The sequence below is a fragment of the Dermacentor andersoni genome, chromosome 4 (genome assembly GCF_023375885.2).
Source record: "Dermacentor andersoni chromosome 4, qqDerAnde1_hic_scaffold, whole genome shotgun sequence".
Classification (NCBI taxonomy): Eukaryota; Metazoa; Arthropoda; class Arachnida; order Ixodida; family Ixodidae; genus Dermacentor; species Dermacentor andersoni.
This window is the reverse complement of record NC_092817.1, coordinates 80,245,835-80,270,952: the sequence shown is the minus strand read 5'-3', so window position 1 is coordinate 80,270,952 and position 25,118 is coordinate 80,245,835. Positions and strand designations below refer to the sequence as shown.

Here is a 25,118-nt window from a genome sequence, read left to right as displayed (position 1 = left end):
CAATTGAGCTACCACAGCACCATTTTCCCATCCACTTTCTAGGGTATTTATGTGTTGCTACTAGAACTAATCCTGGGAGTGTTATCCAGCACCACCACTCACAAACCTTGGCGGCGGATGTGGAACATCCTTTTTGCCGCACGCATCACTAGTATGTGATCTTTTTGGGTGAAGGCAATTGGTCAATAAACCCACACATGCTACCTGAAGGCATCAGTGTTGCCGGATTTGAGACCCTCGTTATGTAAGGAACGAGAAGAAAGGGGGTTAACTGAGGGGCCCAATTTTTATTAATTATATCATATGAAGCCAGCAAACAAAGACACCAAGCACAACACAGGGGAAATTACTTGTACTTATTAATTAAAATTAAAGAAATTGTGAATTAACGAAGTTGTCTACCTCTATGTGCCCCACGGTGTCTACAGAGCCTGCTACATCACTTGCAGCTATAAAAATTTAGCACTTACAGATTGTTCTATTGGTGCTGAAGCTAAGAGATGGACTCGTGACACATGACAGCAAGCAAAAAAATACATTTCTTTTTTCCGCTAAAGCACGCATGACAACCAATTTAGCAACTGCAAGAATACAGGCTGGTTCTCACTTTATTATCTTACAATTTACACTGTTGCTGCTAAAAATATAGCTTTGTCTTTAAAACTTCAGGCAGCAAATCGTAACACAAATAGGGGATATTCAAAAATTGTACTCGCAGACTTTTCTGCATGAAGCTTCGCTACAGAGCATAATGTCATAGAAAGGATTGCGTGTTTCCGGCTTCTATGCAGGATGTGATGTTATTTTACCCATGGCATTATGTGTGGTAAGAAAGCTCGCAAGCAGAACCTCGGGTATCCCCTATTTGCTTGCTCTGCTATCTTCTTGGGCCACCTGCCACTTGGAGATTGCTTTCAATATTCTTCAATTCTTCAAGGTCATTCTTAATAATCTTCACCAACTCAAAGATGCCCTTCTGCTGGTTGTTCAGGTGCTGAAACAGATACACACAAAGTCATATTACCCTCCTCACGTAGCATTCATAATTCATTGCAAACACTGCCAACTTGGAGCATTACTGCATGCGAATTATGGCTTTGAGATGCTCGGCCACTGTCTCCCTGTTCTCGCTCATAGGATTGGGAGTGGTCGTATATCTTTGTCGTATAACTTTAGCTAAAGTTTAAAAAATATGAAAATGCCACGTAGCTCGACAGAACGAAGGTATTGTTGTTTGCCGTCACTTGGAGATACTCAAACTATTTTTCTAATTCTACCGAATTATATAATTAGTCCCAATTAATTAATCAACTTCTCAAATATTATAATTAGATGAAAAGTGTAAATGAGAAAATTGTAGAGCGACATGGAAAACTCCCGATACAGCTTTCTGTTGCTCAATACGCGCTACATAAAAGTGTTCTTCTGAGCGCGAAAGAAGCCCACAAATGCACACAAAACTGCGGCACGACTGGCCGCTCGAGGCACTTTGCATGTATTCGCGTGCTTCTTTCACGCTCGGAAAAACACTTTTGTGTAGCACATATTCAGAAACAGAAAGCTGTATCGGGAGTTTTTCATGTCGCTCTATAATTTTCTCATTGACAATTCTAATCTAATTCTAATATTTGAGAAGTTGATTAATTAATTGGGACTAATTATCTAATTCGGCAGAATTAGAAAAATAGTTTGAGTATCTCCAAGCGACTGCAAACAACAATACCTTCGTTCTGTCCAGCTACGTGGCATTTTCATATTTTTTAAACTCTGGCTAAAGTTAGCTGGGACACCCTGTATGAGCCCTTCCCATAATTCTACAGTGCCTTCCTCCATGCTGTACATTTGCCAAAATACTGGTTCGCAAGCTACAAGGTGCACACACTAGCGCTCGTCTGTTGCACACAGTTTTCCTATGAATGATTCATCTATGTCTTTCATATCATAGAAGCACCAGCTGTACACATACCCACCAATTTTAGAACTGGCTACACCACTACTAGCTCGGAAAACTAATTTATATGTGCCTTAGAGGAAAGCTGGCTTAACAATTACTATTAGATTAAAAAATATCTTGTAGGTGAATGCTGTGGTTTTCCAGGAATGACAAATTTAGAAAACTGTGTGCAGCTATAAGAGGCGGTAATGTTGTGCTGCGAAAAAAAAAAAAAAAAAAGGTGTTTTAGCCCATTATTACTTGCAGAAGCAATATGGACACATGAAAACTACACACTCAAAACAGTCAACCATGCTAAGTATTAGGCAAAAGCTTGTGAATTACAGTTGTCACACAATAATAATAATAATAATAATAATAATAATAATAATAATAATAATAATAATAACAACAACAAAAGAATTAAAGAAATACAGTAAAGATAGGGGCTACAGGCTACTGCACAAAACTCCGCATTAAAAATTAGGGTATGAAGGGTCAAAAAAAAAAAAGCACTTGCTGCAATTGTACAGCAGATGTATGAAGCATGGAGCTACACAAAAGCTATTTAAAGTACAAAAGTGCAAAGGTAGGATAATTGGTTGAGCAACATTCCGGGAAAAAAATGTTCTATCAAGTAGCCCAACCATGCACTCATGTAAACTATTTACATTTAGGAAGCTAGAACTATGAAACTAAAAGCATTAATAAACTAATGAAACAAAGACCAAACAGTCTATCCTATCAATGGCCAAGGTTATGCATTTCTAGGTTTATGAGTGAGAAAATTTTTTCTTATATAATGTATCGTGCCTTGAAGAAAGCCCACAACACTGGTGCATTCCCTTTATTTCAGTAGAGTTTGTCTGCTTTATCCCCAGCCCACTCTTACAAGACACCCAGTACAGATAGAGAAATTGCTTCTTTGTGATTTAAACTGTAGCTGGCTGCTACTTTATGAAATGTAGACACAAGACAAACCAAATATAAACAGAACTATGAATTAATCATACATTACCAATCAGAGAGAAAAAAAAAATTACCTCTTTGAGCTGGCTCATGGAATTGGAGTCAAGGCTACAGTGTATTGCCGTGTCAGTGAATGTCATCTGGTTGTTCTGCAGCTTGATCTGTGACATCAGCTCGTTCAGGCGCCCCTGTAAAATATTTCCGTTCAGTGGAGAATGCTTTGCTAACTTTCATGTTACTTTTGTTTGAGAGATTTATACAGACTTTCACAAGCACACACGCAATAGCATCAGGCGGTCTAGGATTTCGACGTGTTGACCAGTTTTACTGACATACAATTTTTATAAGTTAACATGTATATGCAAAACTACAGCAGTTGTATGTAAGCCAAACCTGCGGTTTACCTTGCATACCAATGCACAGGAATCATACTCTTTGCTACATTTGGAGTTTTCTGTGCGTAGCCATTGCAAAAGCTTTTGGAAAACTGCCGACAACTTCATCCGGCATGTTTAGACATACTCATGCATACAGCCTTTCTGCAGTTCAACCATTACTGGGCCACAAGAAAGAAAGTATTCTCTCTGGCAGAACTATTTGCTACCAACATTACTTGGTCAAAGGACTGAATGATGCCTTACAGAAAGAATGCGATTGACTATGAGTACATACACATATGAGTATGAAACACAATTGAAGGGCACACCTTCCCTTCTCTCCCCATTACAATTGAAGCTGTTGGTACTAAACTTATTACCCTTCATGGCATACTGGGTTACTGGAGAAGTGAACAGCAGTAACGACACTGGCAGTGACATCTTATGTGTTGTGACGCTTTATCTAACCACAATGCAGTCAAAACGTTCATGTGTTACATGGGTGTGCTTGTCCACGGAAAATAAGAAAAAATTGCAGGTTAACAATTACAGCTTTGCCAACACTTTACGCCAGCATCTAAGTTGGGTATTGTTGGTGACTGCAGTAATAGCCCTGTGTCCTTTCTGGCTGAATTCTATGCTACAAGATGGGGCCTTGTGTAGGTCTCTGGTAAACTAGCATTCCAGATTACAAGCTAAAGCCCTCCTGGCAACAACAAAGGAGTATGCTTGCTCTTTAGGCATGGTGAAAGGAGTGCAAGACCAGTTTCCTTCGCTCAGCCCCCGTTAGCTGTTCATGCTGGTTGAGATGGAGAAGTAGAAACAGTTTGGAAACAGGTCAGCCTGTTCTTGACCCAGACCAGGATGAAGAAAAGACATTCTTCACCTTCCGCAGTCCTGAGGTTTCAAACCACTCATCACAGCTTCATCTTCAATTCATTTTTCAGTAATTTTTGCCCTCAGGGCCTTTCGGCATTACAGAGGGGCAGGCACGCCAGCCACACAATGTGATCCAGACTATATAAATGCATATATATTACATGAGCACAATAACAATAAAAGGAAGGTTTAACACAACAGTAATGTAGATAGTAATATTACAAACAAAACAAATATATAAAAAAATACTAATAAAAATCTAAGGCTAGCTATCTAATTCAGGTGCAATGATATCAATTATGGTATGCCTAAAGTGGCAGTAACAATACAAATAAATCATACAACAACAGTAATGGAGATAGTATTAACACAATCAAGAAATTAACTGTAACACAAGCGTTTAGAAAATTCAGGAGGAATGAGGTTGGTTATGGCATGTTTAAAGTGGCACTGATCCATGATACTAACAATATTATGAGGCAGCTGATTCCATTCTCTACATTCTACAAGATTTAGGATGAAAAGAGTTTGAACAGGTAATAGTTTTACATAGGGGAACAAAAACGTTATGTGCATGATCGAGGCTACATGATATGAATGTAGGAGTGATAAAGAGAGAGCAAAGAGTTTGACTGTGGTAGTATATTTCATTGAGCAGAGTGAGACGTGATATAGACTTGATATAACTTCAGCTTCTGATGTAAGATGAGCCTCTGTTGCTTCACTAAAGGAATGCGTGTTTGCTTTGATGCTTGTAATCCTTACATGCGGGGATGAATAAATCCTGTCACAAGATGTGCCACCATTTGCCATTTTCACCTGCGCCTGTCACTATTGTGACTCTCTGCACTGTGGCAGTAGACTTACTACAAACATGGTATATAAGGTATGTACGCAATTACGACATAGGTCAGGTTAAACTCTCACAGGCATCCCACTATACGTATGGCAGTAGGACAGGTCATTTCTGCGGTTTTTGCTCTCATCTTGCCATTTTTAGATCAACGTACAATATTGGATTGCTGTGTCAGTCCAAAGTGCAACACGAAAGAAAGTTCCCACGTCATTTAGCTTCTCTTTTAAGGGGATTGTCAAAATGGCCTAATAAAATGAAATAAAAATAAAATGTGTGGCTCGACTACAGCTTGCCTTCCGGGTTGGGTGCACACAGAGCATGTTAATATTTCTCAGCCTAACACAGGTGGCACAAGTAGATAACAGGTTGCAAGTTGCACAAAGCGTTCATGATGTTATGTGGTTGTGCCAGAAAGCGAAACACCCTACTGCTTAAAGGGGTCCTGAACCATCCCTCGTCTTGGTGAAATAAAGTTCATGGACAGCACACGCTTCCGTGAACATCTCAGCCAAATTTTGCAACTCTGTGTGGCATGTGGAGTTTGCAAGCAGAGCGAGCACAGTCACCCTTTTTTTCAAACACTCTCTTTTCAACAGAAGCCTCCTCCTCCCTCTTTTTGGGCTGCTATATTTTGTCATATAGCAGGTTCCCATAGCGGCTGCTATTGGCCAAAAGCTCTTCCTACTGTTACTGGGTATATTTATTGACACAGTTTAACAAACAGGCTGAAGTAAGCGAAAATCTGGTTTAGAATTTCTGTAAGAGCTACGTACTTACAGAAGCTGACTGTCATCAGCTCACGCTCAGCTGCGGACGCCCGCATAGGAACTGTACTTTGACCAGACTGCTTACTGGAGTTGTAGCCGATGAGTCTAGCTAATTTCTATTAACTTTGAATTCTCAACTAGCCTCGAACCACACAAAACTTAAAGTCAGACCAGACATATGCTTGCTCCTGGCTAGATGCCTTGGCAGACTTCGCTTTGTATTGAACTACTGGGCAAAATGCACAATTTGGATGTGGCTACTACAGTAAAACCTCGTTAAACCATACCCGCTTGAACAGTAGTTTCGTTTTAAAAGTAGTAAAGTTAAATCCCCGAATTAGTGGCCATCGAACATAATGCGTTTTGTATTGCATAAACCGTACCAGCTTATTGCATACGTATAGGTTAACACATAGTGTTTCCACTTTTCGCCCTGCAATCACGGTGGTACGTCATCCCCATCGTGCGGCCCAGCAGAGCAACAAGCTTCGGAGATCAGAACAAGGGCCTCCAAGCGCCCTGTTTGTGCGTGAAGCCACATCAACATTGTTTCGGCGCCATGCCAGAGCGCTGTGGCATTGAGTAATCTAGGACTCGCGCATGGAGGAAGGAAAACTGAGGAGGGGCCCTGATGTCACTCTTTCTGAAGCTAAGTGAAGCCGGAAGTTGTCGTTGCTGTACCATTATTTCGGGCCAGTTCTCCTCTCTCGCTTACATTTCTCACGAAACCACGTCGCACTGCACGCAACCGGGCTGCTCGGACACGCACTCCACAAACCAAAGGATGTAATCGCGATGTCTCATTGCATTACCATTGCCAAAGTCTTGTTGAAATTCATAAGTTCAAACGGTTATAATGAACTTCGCAAATTGGGCCATGAGGTCGAATTGGCTGCTTTTACTGGCTTTCATGAAAATAAACATGCTTTATAAGACCAGCCAACTGAACTGTTCTCGTCAACCGCAGGTACCAGCCGCTGCCCAGTTTTTGCGGGTTTTTTAAGAAGGTCACCTTTATCACTACCTTCTACTTGCTTTTCTCTGCTTGGGCTTCCTGGGTCTCTCAGACGGACTTGCGAGCTAGAAGTCTGGCGATACGAAAAAAATGTACACATTCTCACTGCACTACAAGAATGTACTGGGGACACGTGCGACACACCGACCCATTTGCGATCCATTTGGAGTTTATGAGCACAAACACATATTCTCAGTGTGACTTAAGGAATCGTCGTGCTTTATTGAGCAAACTTCGGGTGGCCGCACTTCACTACGAGAGCGCGCCGGTGAGGAGGCAGAATGTCATTTCTGACTCCGCATTTAGATTCATTGACTGCAGCCTGAGGTGCTTTCTACCCACGGTAAGTGAAGCTTCACGGAACCAAAGTTTTGTGATAGCCGACGCACGGTGCTGCAGAACAGTACGCCTGTAGAACCAGCCTACGTGCAACCATGGAACACCGGTTGCATTCGCAGGCGTACATTCTGTGGAGCCTTGCTCACTCTTGCAGTGCACCAACTAACCTTCACTTCCCTGCACCCTGCAATGAAAAAGGCGCCCTGCGACTTCTGCAGTGCTACCGCGCCCGTGCACGGAGAATATGCAACGCCAATGAGGAATCTGGAATGCGAGTGTTTGCCGAGGAGAGTGGACTGGCTGAAACGCTGGCTCACAGCTTCACTAAGTTTGAGGCTGCTGTAGTCGCTGCTACGCCACCGCAGCATCAAACGAAAGCAAGACTTTTGTCGCGCAAAGTGAATAAATACTGCATGTTTTTGCCCTTTCATCGCACTCTCTACGAGTTCCGTTTTTGACAGGTAAGTGGGCGATCCCATGGTATTTTGCTTAAGCAATACTACCGTTTAGTACGTACTTTTTCCGAGCACTGGCCAACTATGATTTAATGAGGTTCCACTGTATCTGTCGGTCAAATTGGTGCAGGACAAAGCTGGTCCACACTAAGTAGGACAGCCACACTGGAGCACTTGAGATCAAGAGCGCAGATATTTAGCCCCTACAGTTGCATGTAGTTGCGTCTGCAGCGTAGAGTAAACACGGCGGCCATCGTGGAGTGCTGCGACGAGCCCACATGCTGAGTTCGCTGTGGCTCGCTAAGGAAAACGGCATGGTCTGATTGGTATCTGTGGGTGACATGACTCCAGGCCCGAGTGCCAACATCTGATGAATAGGCCGTCTCCTGCTTCCCGAATTGCACACCCTCGAAGTGTGTGACCATTATGGTCGAAGCTTGTTACGTTAGGAATTTTTTCAACACGAGCCCAGAGTGCAGCGTCCATCGCTTAGCCGATGTGTGTGCTGCCGACGTGCTCGCATGAGCAAACATGAAGAAGCTTGTTCGACCCTTGCAAATTGTTTTATTGTCTTAGTGGTAAGCCCGAAACCAAATGTGTTACTCATGTCACTCAGTGCAAAATAGCTGCACGTAGCTATCCAGTACACTGTACAGCAAAGGCATGAGGCACCGTGAACTTAGCCATAAGCTCAGGGATAGCCTGTGAGTTTGGTGCAATGTAGGCGTCAAAATTGAAAGTATAGTGGCATCTATGTGAACTTTCAAAATCAAATTTGAACTACACCCCCCCAGTGAAGTTCAGTAGGCGGAGTGTTGTGGGCACCACCTCACTTTGCTATAGCCTTCACAGTGCAAGGCGATGAAGAAAGAGCGGAAGCACAGCAGAGGGGAACAAAGGCAATCTTTCATTGCCATTAACTCTGCTTCTGCTGAACACATTGAAGTACATACTGTGGCAAAGTATTTCTGAAATAGTCTGTTTTAATGTCAAATGCATTTCTCAACTTCAATAAAAAGTGGTTCCAGACCTCTTAAAAGGCACATTAAAGAGAAACACTAAGACACTTTAGACTGATAAGGTATTCTTCTAGAACCGTATTTTCGGGTATTTCACAGTAAAAGCTTCATTACAAGAGAAATTGAAGGCTGAAGTTCCATTTCCTGAATTTGGGCCTATAACCACAATGCCGGTACATCTATGCAACATGATGGATTAAAATGTATGTTATTGTATTTTGACCATTGTGGCACACTAAAAGTTCTCGAACACACTTAAGTTCAGTCTTGCACTCTTTGGAATACAACATATTCGATCTTTACCAACAGGAGATTAACGATAGTCCCGAGCAGACATTCTCAAAATCCATGACATCACAGAGAGCTGGTATGGTAACTTCAAAGCAGCTTCGATTTCTTGATCTCGAATCTTTTCTGACTTATCAAGCCTCCTCTCATAAGAAGGGTAATTGAGTAATACAGTTCAACATATTGCTCTCTTTAATTCCCTTTAATGTGAGTAAAGGCTTAGCAAGACAGAAAAGGGGGGAGGAGGATAAAATCGTGGCAATATCATTTTCAAATTCCTGCACCAGCAACCTGAAGCATTCTAAGTTCTGAAAGCATCTGTGTAGTGCCAAATAAATTAATAAAGAATGATTACGCTATGCTCAAAGTCCCCCCCCCCACCCCCCTTCCTCCACGAAGGATTCAACTTCTCAACTTTAGGAAATTTTCCCCACACAGGAATGGCCAAAATGGACAAAAACACAATGAAAGGTGACTGACATGTCTCTGGAACTTGAAGAACTGACTACTTGATAACGCATCTAGAGGATGGTAATGCAGATAGAATGAATGACTGCAAACTTGCAAACTGTTGACTTTTGTCACAGTCAATACCAACAGCTTAGCCATTCGCCATTTAGCACCCACTAAGAGTGACACCCCTGAATGTAATATACAGAAAATACAGCTCTCGGACCAGCTCATCGGAGAGCAGATTGAATATGAAGGAAACAAAGGGCAAGAATGTGTCAATTAGTGAATTAAAAAACAAACCCTGAATTGCGTCGGCGCACTCAGTTCAGCCAGGTTGGACTCTAGCATTGTCCGCAGATGCTCCTCTTCTGGCTGTATTGCAAAGCCCATCTTGCGGCTGACCTCATGGTGAACCATGACCTGAGAACAGGTGATTGGTGAACATACAAGTACACCCTTCTCAACTGCTTTATTTGAAGTTTATGGTCATAATTCCACTGAGCGCATTTTACGCCCCATTCTTCAAAGCGAAGTGGCATTGGACATGGTACAAATTGTGAAGTGGGAAATTTACACAGGATTGCTTGCTGCAGCTTAAACAGTAAAGAGATTTAGTACAGTGCAAGGCAGCAAACGCAGGAATTTAGCGTTAGCATTACACAATCTACACTGCACATGCCCAGGACGTAAGCGTTCAACACTAATGCACATAAGGGAAGCCTGGCGTTGAGTGACATGGTGGTAACCGTCAAAGTAGGTACTGTAAGCTTCTGATCTATCAAGCTGTCATTTTGCATCGTCTGGCTAGCTCATGCTTGTATTTGCTTTAGATTTGTGCCATGATGCTATGACAACAAAGTATTAGTAACAACTGGACACTGTGTCAGAGATTTTTTCTCGATTTCTTGGCGCTTTAGACAAAATGAGAGAGCTTGTATGAGCTTTACGTGGCCTCCGAGATTTGTTGGTGCACCTCGCACAACAAGCATTGCTACCTGATTTTAGAGGCCATTGATTATAAACTTTTTCTAGAACTTTCTATTTCATATAGCTAGCGTTACAACCATAAATTCTGAAGTTTCTGATCTGGTTGGCGCCACCGCGGTCAATGCTGTGTGGAACGTGCAGATACAGCATAGGATTGGGTTGGTATTTGGCGCGGATTAGGTTTAGTTGTACTTTGCAAACTCCAGTAAAAAATTTTGGAGTACTATTAAGGGAACTAACACTGCAAAGCTTGCACTAATGACACGATCTGGAGATGCTGTTGCTGACCAAGTATGCACTGAAGTGCTAAATGACATGTTTTCTCGGTCCTTTTCACCATCCTCACATCTTACTCCTCTTTTGGAAAAAATACCTAAAAACTACTCTCAAATGGATCCCATATTATTTAATTGTAAAGGCACTGAAACAATTACGAATAAATAACAATTAAAATCTTCATGCGGTGTAGATGAAATTAATGCTAATTAATAAATCCAGGTAAACCTGTAAGCCTTCTAATTATTTGCATGTCTCCTTGGCATCAGGATTCTGTAAAATAATGGAGCATGTTATTTACTCCCAGATTATAAGTTACCTCAAATCTAAACACTTCTTTACTCCCAGCCAACACAGTTTTCGCAGAGCTTGTTATTTACTGCCAGGATATAAGTTTCCTTGAATCTGATAACTTTTTTTCTCCCAGCCAACACAGTTTTCGCAGAGCTTGTTATTTACTGCCAGGATATAAGTTTCCTTGAATCTGATAACTTTTTTACTCCCAGCCAACACGGTTTACGCAAGATGTTCTCCTGTGACACCCAGCTTCTTTGTTTCACTAATGATTTGCATTCCAATCTAGACACACAATTTCGAATGGGCTGTATGCGTTCGACAAAGTACACCACACGCTACTGCTATCTAAACTAAGTGCATTAAACATTGACCTGAATATGTTTAATTGGATGAAGGCCTTCCTAATGTCCTAAGTGCAATGCGTAAATTCTAATGAAGCTTTTCAACCTTAATACCTGTTATATCCAGCGTACCACCGAGATCAGTACTTTGGCCCCTCCTATTCCTGATTTACATCAATGACCTGCCTGATAACATCTCATCTAAGCTTTGTCTGTCTGTAGATGACTGCTTAAATACATTACAATAGTGTAAGTCTAGGTCCTTCCAACGGGAGCTCGCCGGATATTGCCATAATGCCCTCTCGGCTGTTGTAAACAAGTGTGAGACCCCCTTAAATCACTGCAGAAGCTGCAGCACATGCCCTGTACTCTCGTGCATCTGTCCGAAAAGAAGGTGCTCCCACCCCCCACCCCCCCTTTAGACGGACATAGGACTGATTACTCGTCATTATAAGCGGCTTCAACTCTACTGGCGAGGTGGACAAAGCATCGCCCCAAATAAATGTTTTTTTTTTCTTCTTCAACTCTACAGCTTTCAATATGGAAATAAATTATAGTTGAATTACTGATTGACCGAATGAATAAACAAATATAAGCATGAATCAATCAATCAATCGATTATCTCACTATTGTATAGCTACCATGACTACTATTACACAAGACTAGCTTTTTTCCCACTCACCTTCAGTATCCTATGGTACAAGTTCTGCTGCTTTCTCTGGTGTTCTTCAATTTTCGCTGCTGTATTTGTGTGGTGAATTTGGAGCTTCGAGATATCCTCGGCTATTGCCTGTTTGGATGAAAACACGAAGGAAAAATGTAAACACATAAGAAAGGACATCAGTGTGCATAGAATTCCAGGTGACCTTCACACCTTCTACAGCAATGCCACGTAACAGACAAGTGACCTTGTACAGTTGTTATTGTAATTAATTATGCGTGAAAAGACAAATTACACAAAAAAGAAAATTGTTGCAGAAAAGCAGCCGCAAATTTTTGGCTTGTAAAGGCAACACAACTGTGCACGAAATGCAAATGTGCTGTGTCAGCCATTCCCTGGTTCAATAAAGAGACAGTAAAGAGAAATGCTAACCATTTAGACTTCCTAAAGTGTTTGCTTGAAATTCGACTTCCATTGATTTCAAAGCAATAGGTTTACTATTAGACAATTAAGGTCCGAGTTGCATTTAAAAAATTTTTCACCAACCCCTATCACTAAAATGTCAGCGTGACTTCACAGATTTCGGTGTTGCTTTTTCCCTCCATTGTAGTTCAGTAAAGATCCTTGAAACTTGCTAAGTTCAAGCAAAACTTGGGTGAGTTGGTGCTCAGATACCATGGTATAAATGACCTCAAGAGTCCTGACACAAACAAAAACATAGACACAAGTTCAGTCTGTAGGCGGGCCAGGATAATTTTTTGCAGGGGGGTGTCGACAACTCATCCGAAGCAGCACGATCATGGCAGGGAGAGCGGTTGGATGGAGCCGTGCCGCCGAGTAGCCCCGCTACCGCGAGGGAAAGCCAACTTCTGGGGGCACTTTTCCGCTGCTTGACGTTCGATATATCGGGAGTCGCTGCTATGTTTGTTCGATGTAAGCGTAATTTTTTCTATATGTGCTCATTGTAACTATACCGTGTCCAGAAATTGTTCAATATATAGAATAATTTGATGTAAACGAGTTCGATATAGTTGGGTTCGACTGTATAGAAAAACGCCCACTTACTTTGAACTCCCTACAGCCCACGACGGTAATTTCAAACAAAATCTCTCACTCCTACGCAGCACTTTCCAGACAAACCTTAGACAAATGCGAAGGTTCGATGCGTCGCTAACTACCGGAATGCTGCGTGCTGTAAGAATGACATGGAAAGACGCACAGGAAGCAGAGATCGAACCAGAGCAAGCAGAGAAGTGCATGCTCTCCTTTCCCATCCAGCTTAAACAGAACAGGAAGGAGCCCTAAGCATGTGCTCGATCACATCATCTCCAACATTGTGTACATGGGAGTAAGGTGCACATCAAGCGCATCCATCCTTCTCGGCTCACCCTCACGTGAGGTGTAATCTTTTGGCACTATTTTTTTTTTGACAACAATCTTTTTATTTCGGTTCCCAGTAAGCACTGCAGACCGAGGAATAGAATTGGGCTGAAGGTGTTTTGCAACACCTGACAAATTCCCAGCCTCCCCTCGGTAGCTCAAGCACATGCAGTCATGCACTTGGACTTTATATGGATTGCAGGTTTCTTCTGGCACCCGTCTTGCGCTCATGGAAGAAAGATAGCTTTTTAAATGCAAGCCCAGAGCTGGTTTTGGTTTAGTGTAACATACTGCACAATCGATCGAGCGCTAGTATATTAAAAAGGGTTCTCCTTAGTTCGAACTACATTTTATTAAATAACTTTCCGGTCAACCCTTGAAGTACGAATTAACGAGATTCTACTGCATGTACACGCACACATATAGAGTAGCAGAAGTGGCCAAAATTGAGCAATACAAGAAACTAGAGGTGGTGTAGTAAAAGCAATACTATCGCATTTGAAAAGCTTAGAACATCAGGACTAACCAGTGGAGGTGCCACTGATTCGTCAGAACCAGGACGATTATAAATGAACTTTTAGAATAGAGACGATGACACGAAAGTGAAGCCAGACCACTGCCATCTTAGGAGAAGGCATAAACTAATATTAGCTTATAGAGAATAAATGGAAGCACTTTCCTTACACTGCCTACGAGTTTAACATGTCTAATTTTTCCCTAAAGATCCTGCGCAATGTGTGTCTTTGTGCTGCTGGTTTTAGGTTAACTGAATACCATGGTAAAATTTATTGGACATCATGTAATCAGTATTCAGCGTAAGGTAATGCTTTCACCAGGAACAACCAGCTTTCACTGTCTGATTAGCCTAGCATTTATATTACCAGAGCAAACGCATCGGAGCTGTGAGCACACTCCACTCAATGCAGTTCCGTTTCAGAGGTGAATTGGGGGAAAGCGCTGGCTTCATTTCTGCTAGTAAGAAGCCACGGGAGCTTCCACTACAGCACATCTTGGTCAGAACACACTGCGAACAAAATCAGCATTCTGTTCAGAAGTGCCGACAATGGAGGCGTAAGCCTGCTCACATCTAGCCGACACTGGTGTTGCTTGATCTCATGCTCCTGAAGTTTGAAACGACGCCGAAGCTCTGCAAATCCGATCATCGGCACTGGGATGAGTCGCTCTGGGTCTGGGTTGTCCAGCTTAGCTTGCTCCCACAGCAATGGATCTATCCCTGTATGAGGGAGAAAAGAAAGATGTACACAGAACAATGTAAATCAGTGTGAACAAATACTGAAACAAGGGCTGGTAATTAGTCAGGCTATACATTGAGCTGCTTTTGCAGGCTGCACCACTGATGTGATGACACATTCACTTCCATTCATCAGTGGCACATTTTTGAGTGCTCACTAACCGCATGTTATGTGCAAGCATGGTAAACCGAATAATAGTTTGTCAAAGTTTTCTTTGTTTATGCAAAAACAAAATTGATTTGTTGATTGATACACTTATAGAGTTTGAAATCTGAAAGCAACACTGGGGCTATGAGAAAACAGTGTAGTGAAGGGCTCTGGGGCAAATTTGACTACCTAGGGTACTTTAACATGCAAAATAATGTAAGTGCACAAAAGCTGCATTTCGTTCTCATGAAGATGCAGCCACAGCAGCTAGGTATCAAACCTACAACCTTGTGCTCATCAGCACAATGCCATGGCCACTGAGCCATAGTGGCAGTTGAAGCAGAGGAGAGAACACATGGGTGCACAAAGATGACTTATACGATCGAACCTAGATATAACGAACATGGATGTAACAAACTATCGAATACTATAATGAAGTAGATAAAAAGCCTCACCGCTATTAGTGTAACAGATATATGTTCATAACAGATATTGAAAATAGCAAAGTTATTTTTGTGGCAGATGCAACTTCATTATAACAACTTATATTGAGGTTCAACTGTACCGTAAGCACTGCACATTATGCACTCCCCGTCAACACAGCATGAGAAAGGAAGAAACTGGAGAAGAAGAAAGAAAGGAAAAAAAAATATGCCGCCATCACGGCAGGAGGACAGGGGTATTAAAGCCAAGGGTCAGATAACCTAGCCCAATCCTGTATTATGCATTGAAGAAAAGTGTCACAAATTCACACGTGACAGTGTGCGTTCAGAAAGCTGGAAACGAGAATCTATAAGTGAGCAGGGGAGGGCTTGAAATTGATCACAAATGCTGTTCACAAAAAAAAAAAGATAATAAATGGCAAAGTGAGGAAGTTTTTAAAAAACAAACATGCAAGTGTAATTAGACCAGGCCCATCAACTGTACAGCAATGCGAGGTGTGATTGTTGGGCTAAGCATAGCCATGCATGATTTCAGTCCTACACTTCAGTTGCGGGGCAATGTGAAGGAGGCATTGCATGTTAACTTCTTTCGACTTTTTCGGTAGTGTTCTTAAATTATTAATGTCTCTTCAGAGAAGTCAAAGATGACTTCACACATGTAGTAACCTACTTTCTGGCAGGCTAGTTGGTTCATACCGAACTTTATGGTGTACTGCACACAACATTCCCAGTAATTTGCGGAAAAAAGGAGAAACGTGAGAGGAGGCTGAGCTCTTCCCTCTAGTGTATCTCCTTTATTCCACACTTTACAGTAAATGTTCTGCACAGTACCCTATATAATTTTGTGCACGTCGTTTTCATTTCTTTACTAGTACTGTTCTTAGTCTTTTTATACGAAATGGTGAAGAAAAATAGTGTGAAGTTGCCCGATAACAAAAAAAAAATTGAAGCTTTTAGCCAAGCCTTGTTGAACTTGTTCATAGTTCGATCAAAAGCACAAACCGCACTTTCTACTTGCCCAATCTCCTCCCATTGGAGGAGGCATTCACTCACCACAGGGTGGATTCGCAAGGTAGTGCTTCAGCCAGTCCTTGGTTGCAGCTGCCTTGGAGATGGTTGAGTGCACACCCATATTAGTCAACTGGGGCTTCACAGTTGCCTGTTCCAGGTACGACACTACTTCGTTGGATGGAAACCGTCGTGTCTGCCCTGTTGGAGCACGTTCCATCACATATACGACCAGCTCACACCTGCAAATGTCAAGTATGTCAAAGTCCCATGCGTTACTAGGTGGTAAAGAATTGCTGAGAAGTTCTTTTTAAGAATCTTGCATTCAAGTTCAGCAGCACCTCTGATTACTCTGCAGTGACGATGTTGTGACTAGTGTCCAGCTCCTCATTAGTGTTTGGGCCAATCAGAGACAAGAGCGGTATTTTCTTTTTTCAATGTCAAGGGTCACCTTCTTGAGGTCCATAAAGTTTTAAAGATGATGCACAAATTTTCTGAATAACTGTTCAGATTTAGTCAATGCTATGAAAATAGTAAGACATCAGAACTGAATAAGAATATTTGAGAAAAGCAAATTCTAAATATCAAATCAAATACTCAATACTTGCTTATTTCTAAACAAAACGAAATATAAAGTTTTCTAAAGTTCGTTTGATAAAGAAAATAAGACTAATTTACACTAGTTAATACATGAATGTAATGCTGTTTACAAGTGGGTGTGTGGTCAACTAAGGAGCTTGTAAATAAGAAGCAACTGCCTTCAGTCGTCTAGAGCACTGAGACGATGACAATAATTAAACAGAGGAACCGAACATCACCAAGTACACACACAGCGTTGTGCTCATTGGAGAAGATTAGTGTAATGCCACAGCACTAGAAATAACATTAGTTCTTTCCATGGCAATGACAAGTCTACTCTGACATAAATACTCTGCTCCACAAGTCACCAAACTTGTGAATGTTCCTTTTAAATGCAACATTTATTTGCCTAATGAGAGCATTCTGCATATCACGCGTGTTTGAATAGACAGGCCATGACCCCAAATTTGCTCCTAAAGGGACGCCAAAGAGAAAAATAAGTTGAGCTGTATTAGTAGATAACATTTTAGAATACAAAGAAAGACACTTTACTATGAGGGGAGGCCCAATGATCCAGAAAACACGTAAAAATGAAACATGGGTGGCGACTTCCACCTTGGAATTCCCTTACGCCGTCTCTTTCATGTCATGGATTTCGACACCATTTAATCAGGCTTAATAATTTTTTTACCAGCAAAGGTGGACTACACAGTATTCTAAAGAAGTCAAAGACTGAACTTAGCAAGTTTTCTTAACTTTTGCTGCCCCACAACGGCGCGAATAATGTAACTTTACAAGTATAAGTTGACACAGTGTTTTTCTCTGGTGACCCCATAAGGTCTTTGACACAGACAGTTCCAGTGGGTGTCTTCCAAACACCAGGCCCAGTTATGAATGCAAGGTGACCGCAAGAGACCACGCACCTGTTGACATCAAGGCTCTTGAGGCCTTCGACACAGACAGCGACATTTGGCTTGTTGCCCAGCGCGCGCTGAAGCCCCTCAACCAGCTGCGCCTGCAAGGGTTGCACCTCCTCCAACTTCTTCTCAAACAGCAGTGCTAGCAGGCCGTCCTCTGGCTTTGCTTGTGGCAAGCGGCTATAGCCGATCGCCTATGGATAAAAGAGAACTCTGTGACGTCAGATTTATTTGGAATGTGCATATTTCCACCAAAGGTAACGGACACACTGAAGAATCAAGACTAAAAATCTGTCTTTAGTATCCGATAACGTTCAAAAACAAATTGCAACTAACTTTCACTTTGGCTAAACTGATTATGAGAAGAGCTGACTATACTATTAAAGCAACCTTGACATACCTCAAGGGGTAAGATTTTTTTCTCTAACAGCCTTTAAATAGCACATTAGTAGACAATGTATACACATGGTAATTAGCGAATATGATGCAAATTTCAGACCATGACTTCAGAGATTTTCAGTGCACTGAACACACTGCTTAATCTCATAGGTCATGCCGAGGAGAAATGCAGGTTCTCTATGTTCTGGGTTCTTCCATCATTTCTCGTGTGCGTTAAGGTACTGTGCCTTTTTCAATTTTGGCATCAGAGGCGCCTGCATTTTACAGCTTTTCTTGATGCATCTACAGTCACCAACCTATAAATCAGATACCGATAATTTGGACAAGCTTGATTATTTAGACAGCTCCAGTGCACCGCTTCTAACCCCATAAACTTAATGTATAAGGATGACCAAAATTTCGGACACCTTACGGCGCATCATGCGATAATTTGGACTCTGACTGCAAGGCTGTGTGCTAATTTGGCCACCGAGTCAAGCAGAAATAGGGCTAATTTTGTTTTGACACATCTCCAGAATGATTATTTGACATGTTGCCGGCGCCTCCTTGAAACCAAAACTAGTGAAGGCTAATCAATCTATTAAAGGCTCCATTTGCGATTTGTCGTGCCAGTCCCATTCCATTCTTATCATCCATTGCTCGCAGCTGGCTGATCTCGTTGATAACATGGGTGTAGCGTCGCTCTGACCACTGACGAAGTCCAAAATTGGAAAAAGAATAGCATATAAGGCATCGCTAGAAAATTGCAGCCACAGACTGTCTAGGTCAAAAGCAAACAAATGTGTATGTAGCAATGCTTTGACAAACTTTCTCAGATGATCACTTTCAAAGCTACTTTGTGTAACCAGCACTAGGCATATCAACAGGCGGGAGTGTTTCTGCATTGTTAAGACAGCGTGCTCGCTACTGTGCCAAGAATGCTATCGCTCGTAGACATAGATGCATTTTGCGTTAGTCATGTTACAGATAGCGTGCTTGGAACTGTGACAAGAATGCTATCGATCGTAGATGATAATGCGTTTTGCTGAAAGATAGCATGCTTCGCACTGCGCCAGGAATGCCGTCGCTCGTAGACACCAATGTGTCTTGTGCTAGTCATGCAAAATTTAAAGTATCCCTGAAAATGAGAATCCGAGAATACGGCACACCTTTTTTGACCACTTGTGGAATAAAGTCACTCATTTTCCGGTGAATCCAGTATTTCAGATTTGCGACTGTTCAGAGGTTGTGGGGGTCTCCGTCGAGCCTGAATTATTGGTTGGCAACTGTACTTGCATTTAAAACATAAGATTTTGCGCAGATGTTGCTCTACATCTATACACCGTTGTTTCGTAGGCGCCGCCATATTGTGAACGCAGTGGTGCCGCCTATGAGCAGCGCCATACTGGCTTGGGTGAAAGCGGTGTTTTGCATGGCAGGTATACGCTCGGCGGTAGGTTCTGGCGTTTGTTTTCGCGCTTGTGCGGTCTATTTAGTATGAAGTGCGTCTCCTACGTGGTAAATGGTTCTGTGAGACGTGCTGAAGTGGTTTAAGGCGTCATGGCCGGAGTTTCTGCTGGGGTAGAGGTGGACGGAACATGCAGCGTGATGTGTGCGTGTATATTTGAGCCTACAATCAGCCTCGGAGATCAATTGTGTATTTCTGAATGTTCCATTAACTAATGTGACCTTATTGCAGTATTATCCTCTATTTCTAAGCTGCGGTTTAGGAGCCATGAAACATATGCGACGATCGTAACAGCGTGGGTACCGTTCTGCTACGATAGGAGCTGTGATGTTATACTTTGACAAGCGTTCAAACTGTTTGTTGCAGGTTATATTGTGCGACTACTTGGTTCGATCGATGGGCTTTCCGCCCCTGCATAAAATAGTCTTGGCAAGTAATAGCAGCATACCTTACAGTCTGAATTAAGCTTGTCCAGCAAAGGGACTGTTTACGAATTGCGCGAGCGTCCTAAGCAGTGGTAGGTGCTGGATTACAGATATCTTTGATCTATATACCGCATGGTCCAAGCATACGACATCAGCGGTTATGTATCTATAAACGTTGAGCGGCATGACTATGCGAGGTCGTATTACGGTATTAGCCCGTTTTCTCTTGCTTTTTCGAGAAAGAGGATGATAAACGAAATTTTTTTTTTTTTCGGTTGTGTTCGTTCCATTCTCTACGATGCACTCACACGTCTTGCGGAAATTTTGCACTAAAAAATAGCCATCGCATTCTTTTTATGTGATCCCTCTCATATATTATGGCTGTATACAGGCCAAAAAAGGTAATGCCGAAGTGCACAGCTTATATATGTATTGTGGTGGTTCACCAACTGAAGTGATCGCTGTGTTGAGCAGTGCCATCGGCCTCATGCAGGAAGGCTTGCGTAGACATATAGTAATTTCAAGCATACTAGACTTGAAATGCGTGAGAACGATGCCGGTGCATCACAAATATTTGATAGCGCCTGCCGCTTAGATGTTTCGTGGTCGCCTTAGGTTGGCCATGCACGAGTATGTGCTCTTATGTTTTATGTTTTACTCCCTATGCCAAGCGATCAGACAGTGAGCTAATTTACCATTTAATGCTGGTAATACAGAGACACCGGTTTTCTTTAGTGAATTAAATCCGATATAAGCAAAATAGTTCACAACACATACACACACAGTGACTGATAATGTGCGTACACCGCGGCTGAAAAAGCGCGTAAGATTTTTGCTCCCCTAAGACATATTTCCACCTACTGTAGTTACCAATGCACCGAAACGCTTCCCTGACGACCTTATATGAACGGACATGGCTTAAATTTCAAAAAGTACGATATAAAACATTCCAAAATCGTTCCACAGCACGTGGCAGCAATACTTTCAAGCAGTGCCGCGCCGGATCGCCCAAGCCAGAAAGGAGGAAAGGCTCTCCGCGCGCCCTATCCTCCTCGCCCGATGAAAAGGTCTATACTATTTGAAACTAAACTTTTTTTGCCATTCAAAATCTTGTGCCAGCCAGCCTTTAAACGATTGAAACTGTGTTTGCTGTTGCTGTCTGTCTATCCATTTTGCTCCTCCTAAGTCTGTATACCTCCAAATACACAATGCTTTCACACCAACAGATGTTATGTGTGACTGTGGTTATGTGAGAAAATGTCAAGAACGGCAAATTTGTGTTCAGCATGATGGCCACTGATGATATGGCCATCATCATGATCACAAGACACTGTCTACTGCAGCCATTAGGACATTACAAAGTAGCCTACTACCTTACTGGTTACATAAGTACTGTGCTCCTAACTGTTGCCGAGGCACTAACTTTCAGTCCATAATCACTTAGATAGTTGTATTGCAGCTACATATTTGTAGCATGAACACATACTTGCGATTCATTCCTTCTTTTCTCTTTTGATTCACTTCTTTCTATTATTCATTATTAGCTGCTCTAATTGTAAAACACACAAGAAATTTCACGCATCAATGAAGTATTTGCTGTTGCCTAGGGCACATCTGTACACATCGCAGTCATCTAAATATGCATCACATAAACTGCACACCGCAAATAATGTCACAATGTGCACGTGGTTGGTTCTTCAGTGGTTGGTGTGTTGAATTAAGTCTTCTTACCATGGCATAGCTTCAATCCCATGGATAATCCCATGGAAGGATAATGTTTTTTTTTTTATTTCGATTCCTGACTTTTCTTGCACAACAAATTAACTTCACTGCAGATTCATCTGTAAATCTGACAGCAATAAGAGAGGGCGCATTCAATGCTTAACAAACTGAAGTGGTCCACCTTGAATCGACAGAAGGGGTTCTCAGTGGTGAACACCACAGGAGGTGCCGTGGCCGAGAAGTAGCCCTTGCCAGTGCCCCAGAAGGCCTGCAGCTGATTCCACTTCGACAAAATGGTGTCCCTCTCATCATTGAATACTGTGGGCAGAGATAGTGCCGTCGCCAGGTTGGTGATGTTGCTGGCCGAAGGCGCGGCCGCTGCCGCTGCACTTGCTGCTGTGGGGCCGGAAGCACCAAATGATGGGGCCGCACTGGTTCCAAAGCCGGTTGAGAATAGTGAAGTGCCTCCAAATGGGTTGCTCTGTGTTGTGGTAGTGTTGGTACCGAATCCTGAGAAATATGACATGGAATTTAATGTGAGCTCAACACTGATGGCTCAACCATCCTGTTTTTAGCATAACGATGCCAAGTGGCTTGCATGCACGTGTGTGAAATGATATGAAGCCCTTGTAGTAGAAACCCAAGGATGTGCGAATATTTGAAACTTCCGAATGACAACCGAGCAGTGTTCTATTCGATTCAGTGTTATAATCGAGTAGCCACTATATGAAAATACGAGTATTTTTTTTAGAATAGCTTGCAAATATTTAAAAGCATTGAGTGTGCCCAATTAAGCATAAAATTGAAGCAATATTACAGTAAATTTCAACCCTGCAGGCACAGCATAGACATAGAACTTGAGAACTTGCGCAGTGGAACATGTTACGTCACTTAGGGAGCCATACTTCACCGGCTATAATAAGATTATTCGCACTCTCTGAAGAGTCCTGCGCACGTAAAGAAGCTGATTGTTTGTTCCAAATGCTCCATTTGTGCTTTTACTAAACAATGTTTTCATAACGTGCTGTGTAATGACAGAAACTCTGTAACATTAAGAATGCTGAGATACGAGCATTGCTTTGTATTAATTGTGAGAACGACTACTCATAATTCGAGAAGTGTTCAATATTCCATTTGATTCAGTTTCAAAAATTGCTATTTGCGCACCCTTATAGAACCCTTTACATGCAATATGCAGTACTTGCACCGTAGACAGCATTACTTTGGCACACATATAACAAGCCTGTCCTCTGTTACATACTGTATGATGAAAGTTCAGATTTCATGTTCAGGAAAATCCACTATTGGCATCATGCAGCTTTCTTCATGCATACAGTATGAACGTCATGCTGCCTGCAGTGCATCATCTAGCCACTGCATGCATCTCCTTTACTGTCACATAAAAAATTTAGTTGTTAGTTGTCCCTGCCCCGATGTTTTATTGCCTAATTTGTAGAGTTCACTGCAAGAGATAATATATAACTGCTGCAACATTCTACGAGTCAATGTAAAACAGCGTGTGATGTTTGTCTTTGTTTATTGGTTTTTTAAGTATCTTTCAGAGAACATATTAACAACATACAGAATTTTAACTCTGCTGCGTTTCTGCATTAGTCATAGAGTAATATGGTAATTTTCTCTCTTGTACCGACTCCTTCACCAGATGGTCTGATTTACCATACACCATGCTTTTCTTATGACAATATGACATAGCTAAGACTCTCTCAAACAACTTTTGCATTTAGAGGTAATGACATACTGATAGCAGGCATTTACAAGCTACACACAAAACACTGCATTTAACAAGTGGCCCTGTCCTCACCTCCAAACGAAAAGCCAGTGTTACCAGCTGTTGTTGAAGCAGCTCCAAACGAGAATGTTGGTGCCGCCGTAGTGGTTCCTAGGGTACCGCCGAAATTAAATGTTGGAGCTGCTGCGGTCGTTTGCGCGCCAAATCCAAACCCAGTGCCAGTTGCTGCTGGCTGGCCAAAGCTAAAGCCAGTGTTTGTCGTGGCGGCAGTTGGCTGGCCAAATGTGAACCCGGTAGTTGTACTGGCTGCAGCTGGCTGACCGAACGTAAATCCAGTGGCTGTCGTGGCCGCCGGCTGACCAAACCCAAAGCTAGTAGCCGCAGTGGGAGCAGCCGCTGGCTGGCCAAACGAGAATCCGGTAGTTGTTGTGGCAGCCGCCGGCTGACCAAACGTCGAGCCAGGCTGGCCGAAAGTAAAACCCGTGCCAGTGTTCGCAGGCTGTCCAAACGTCATGCCGAATCCAGTTGCTGCGGGTGCACTCGTCGCTGGCGTCGTACCAAAGCCCACACCTGTGAAGGGTGCATTAATTGTCGAGGTTACCATCGTGACGAGCACATGCACAGGGACGGCGACTAAACGAAACGCATACCCTATCACTCCTTTTATCCTTTCGTGTTGTGCTTTGTTGCAGCGAATTCACTCATTAAACGAACGCCAAGAGCACAAATAAGAATTACGACTCACGAAATTTTCCTGCGATCTGACAGAACGAAATCGAAATTCGTAGCAGGATAATTGGCACGCAGCCTTTCTCAGAACAAGGACATACTATGCAATTCCGTACTTCAATTCGAGTGGTTTCAAAGCAATAAATCAAAACACGTGAATGGCACTGTCAAAACTTACCAGGTGTAGCGGTCCCAAACGTTGGTGCGGTCGTCGTGGTAGTCGTGCCAAATCCTGTGAAGCCGAATCCCGTTGGTTTTGCGGGAGCACCAAAAGTGAAACTGGACATTCCTATCTAATTACAAAGTTTTGGTGTTGCACCTAACTAAAAACAAAGCCGATGGAGCGGTGTTTGAAGCAGTAGTCGCTACAAACTTGCTCAAAAGGTATTGGCAAAAGCGCGCATCGCCGCCATCGTGTTTAAGGTTCAATGTGGCCAGGCGATGGTGAAGGCCACGTTGAAGCCTGTCGTATCTATTTAAACTTGTTTTTGTACAAATCACAGCTTTTATTGTTTTCATCTGCTTATAGTAAGGTGAAGACCGCGCTTATTAGGACGAGCAGTGACGTCAGGTAATGTTCTGAACTGTGAAGTACCCAACAAAAACAGCAAGCCGTTTCGCCAACCAATAGCGTAAGTTCTGGTTTTGAACTGAACGCGCTAAGCGACGTCGGCTGCTCTCAGGCGCACGTAGTTGTCGCAAGTGTCAGCGGTAGCTCCGCATCGAGTTGAATGAAAACGCTCTTGATGTTAGTTCACTATCAAAACTAGTATCATTAGGTGTCTTTGGGTGCATATAAGCTGAACTTACTGGTTCCACTATCTCAGAGTTACTTTTCGTCAGTTTCTTTCAACAACATCTTTAGCGGCTCTATAATTAAATTAAATTATCTTGTTTCTTTGCCTGGAACACACAAGAATCTTGCGTCCGTCATCAGATTTTCGTCATGGATGTATAACTACTGTAACATGAGACTTAGAAACAATACAATATCTTGCAATTACGAA

The 25,118-nt window shown here is 42.4% G+C and overlaps 1 protein-coding gene across 1 annotated transcript; it reads right to left on the bottom strand.

Moving 5' to 3' along the window:
- Positions 1–267: 267 nt before the first annotated feature.
- LOC126536351 (nuclear pore complex protein Nup54-like) lies at positions 268–24,545 on the bottom strand. Its single transcript, XM_050183283.3, has 10 exons — positions 24,290–24,545; positions 23,455–23,952; positions 21,814–22,142; positions 17,646–17,833; positions 16,189–16,385; positions 14,378–14,526; positions 11,934–12,041; positions 9,651–9,770; positions 2,977–3,090; positions 268–994 (listed from the first exon to the last, which is right to left on the bottom strand). Exons 1-10 carry the CDS (start codon positions 24,396–24,398, stop codon positions 878–880), a joined length of 1,929 nt encoding a protein of 642 aa, XP_050039240.1. The 5' UTR covers positions 24,399–24,545; the 3' UTR covers positions 268–877.
- Between the last annotated feature and the right edge of the window lie 573 nt (positions 24,546–25,118).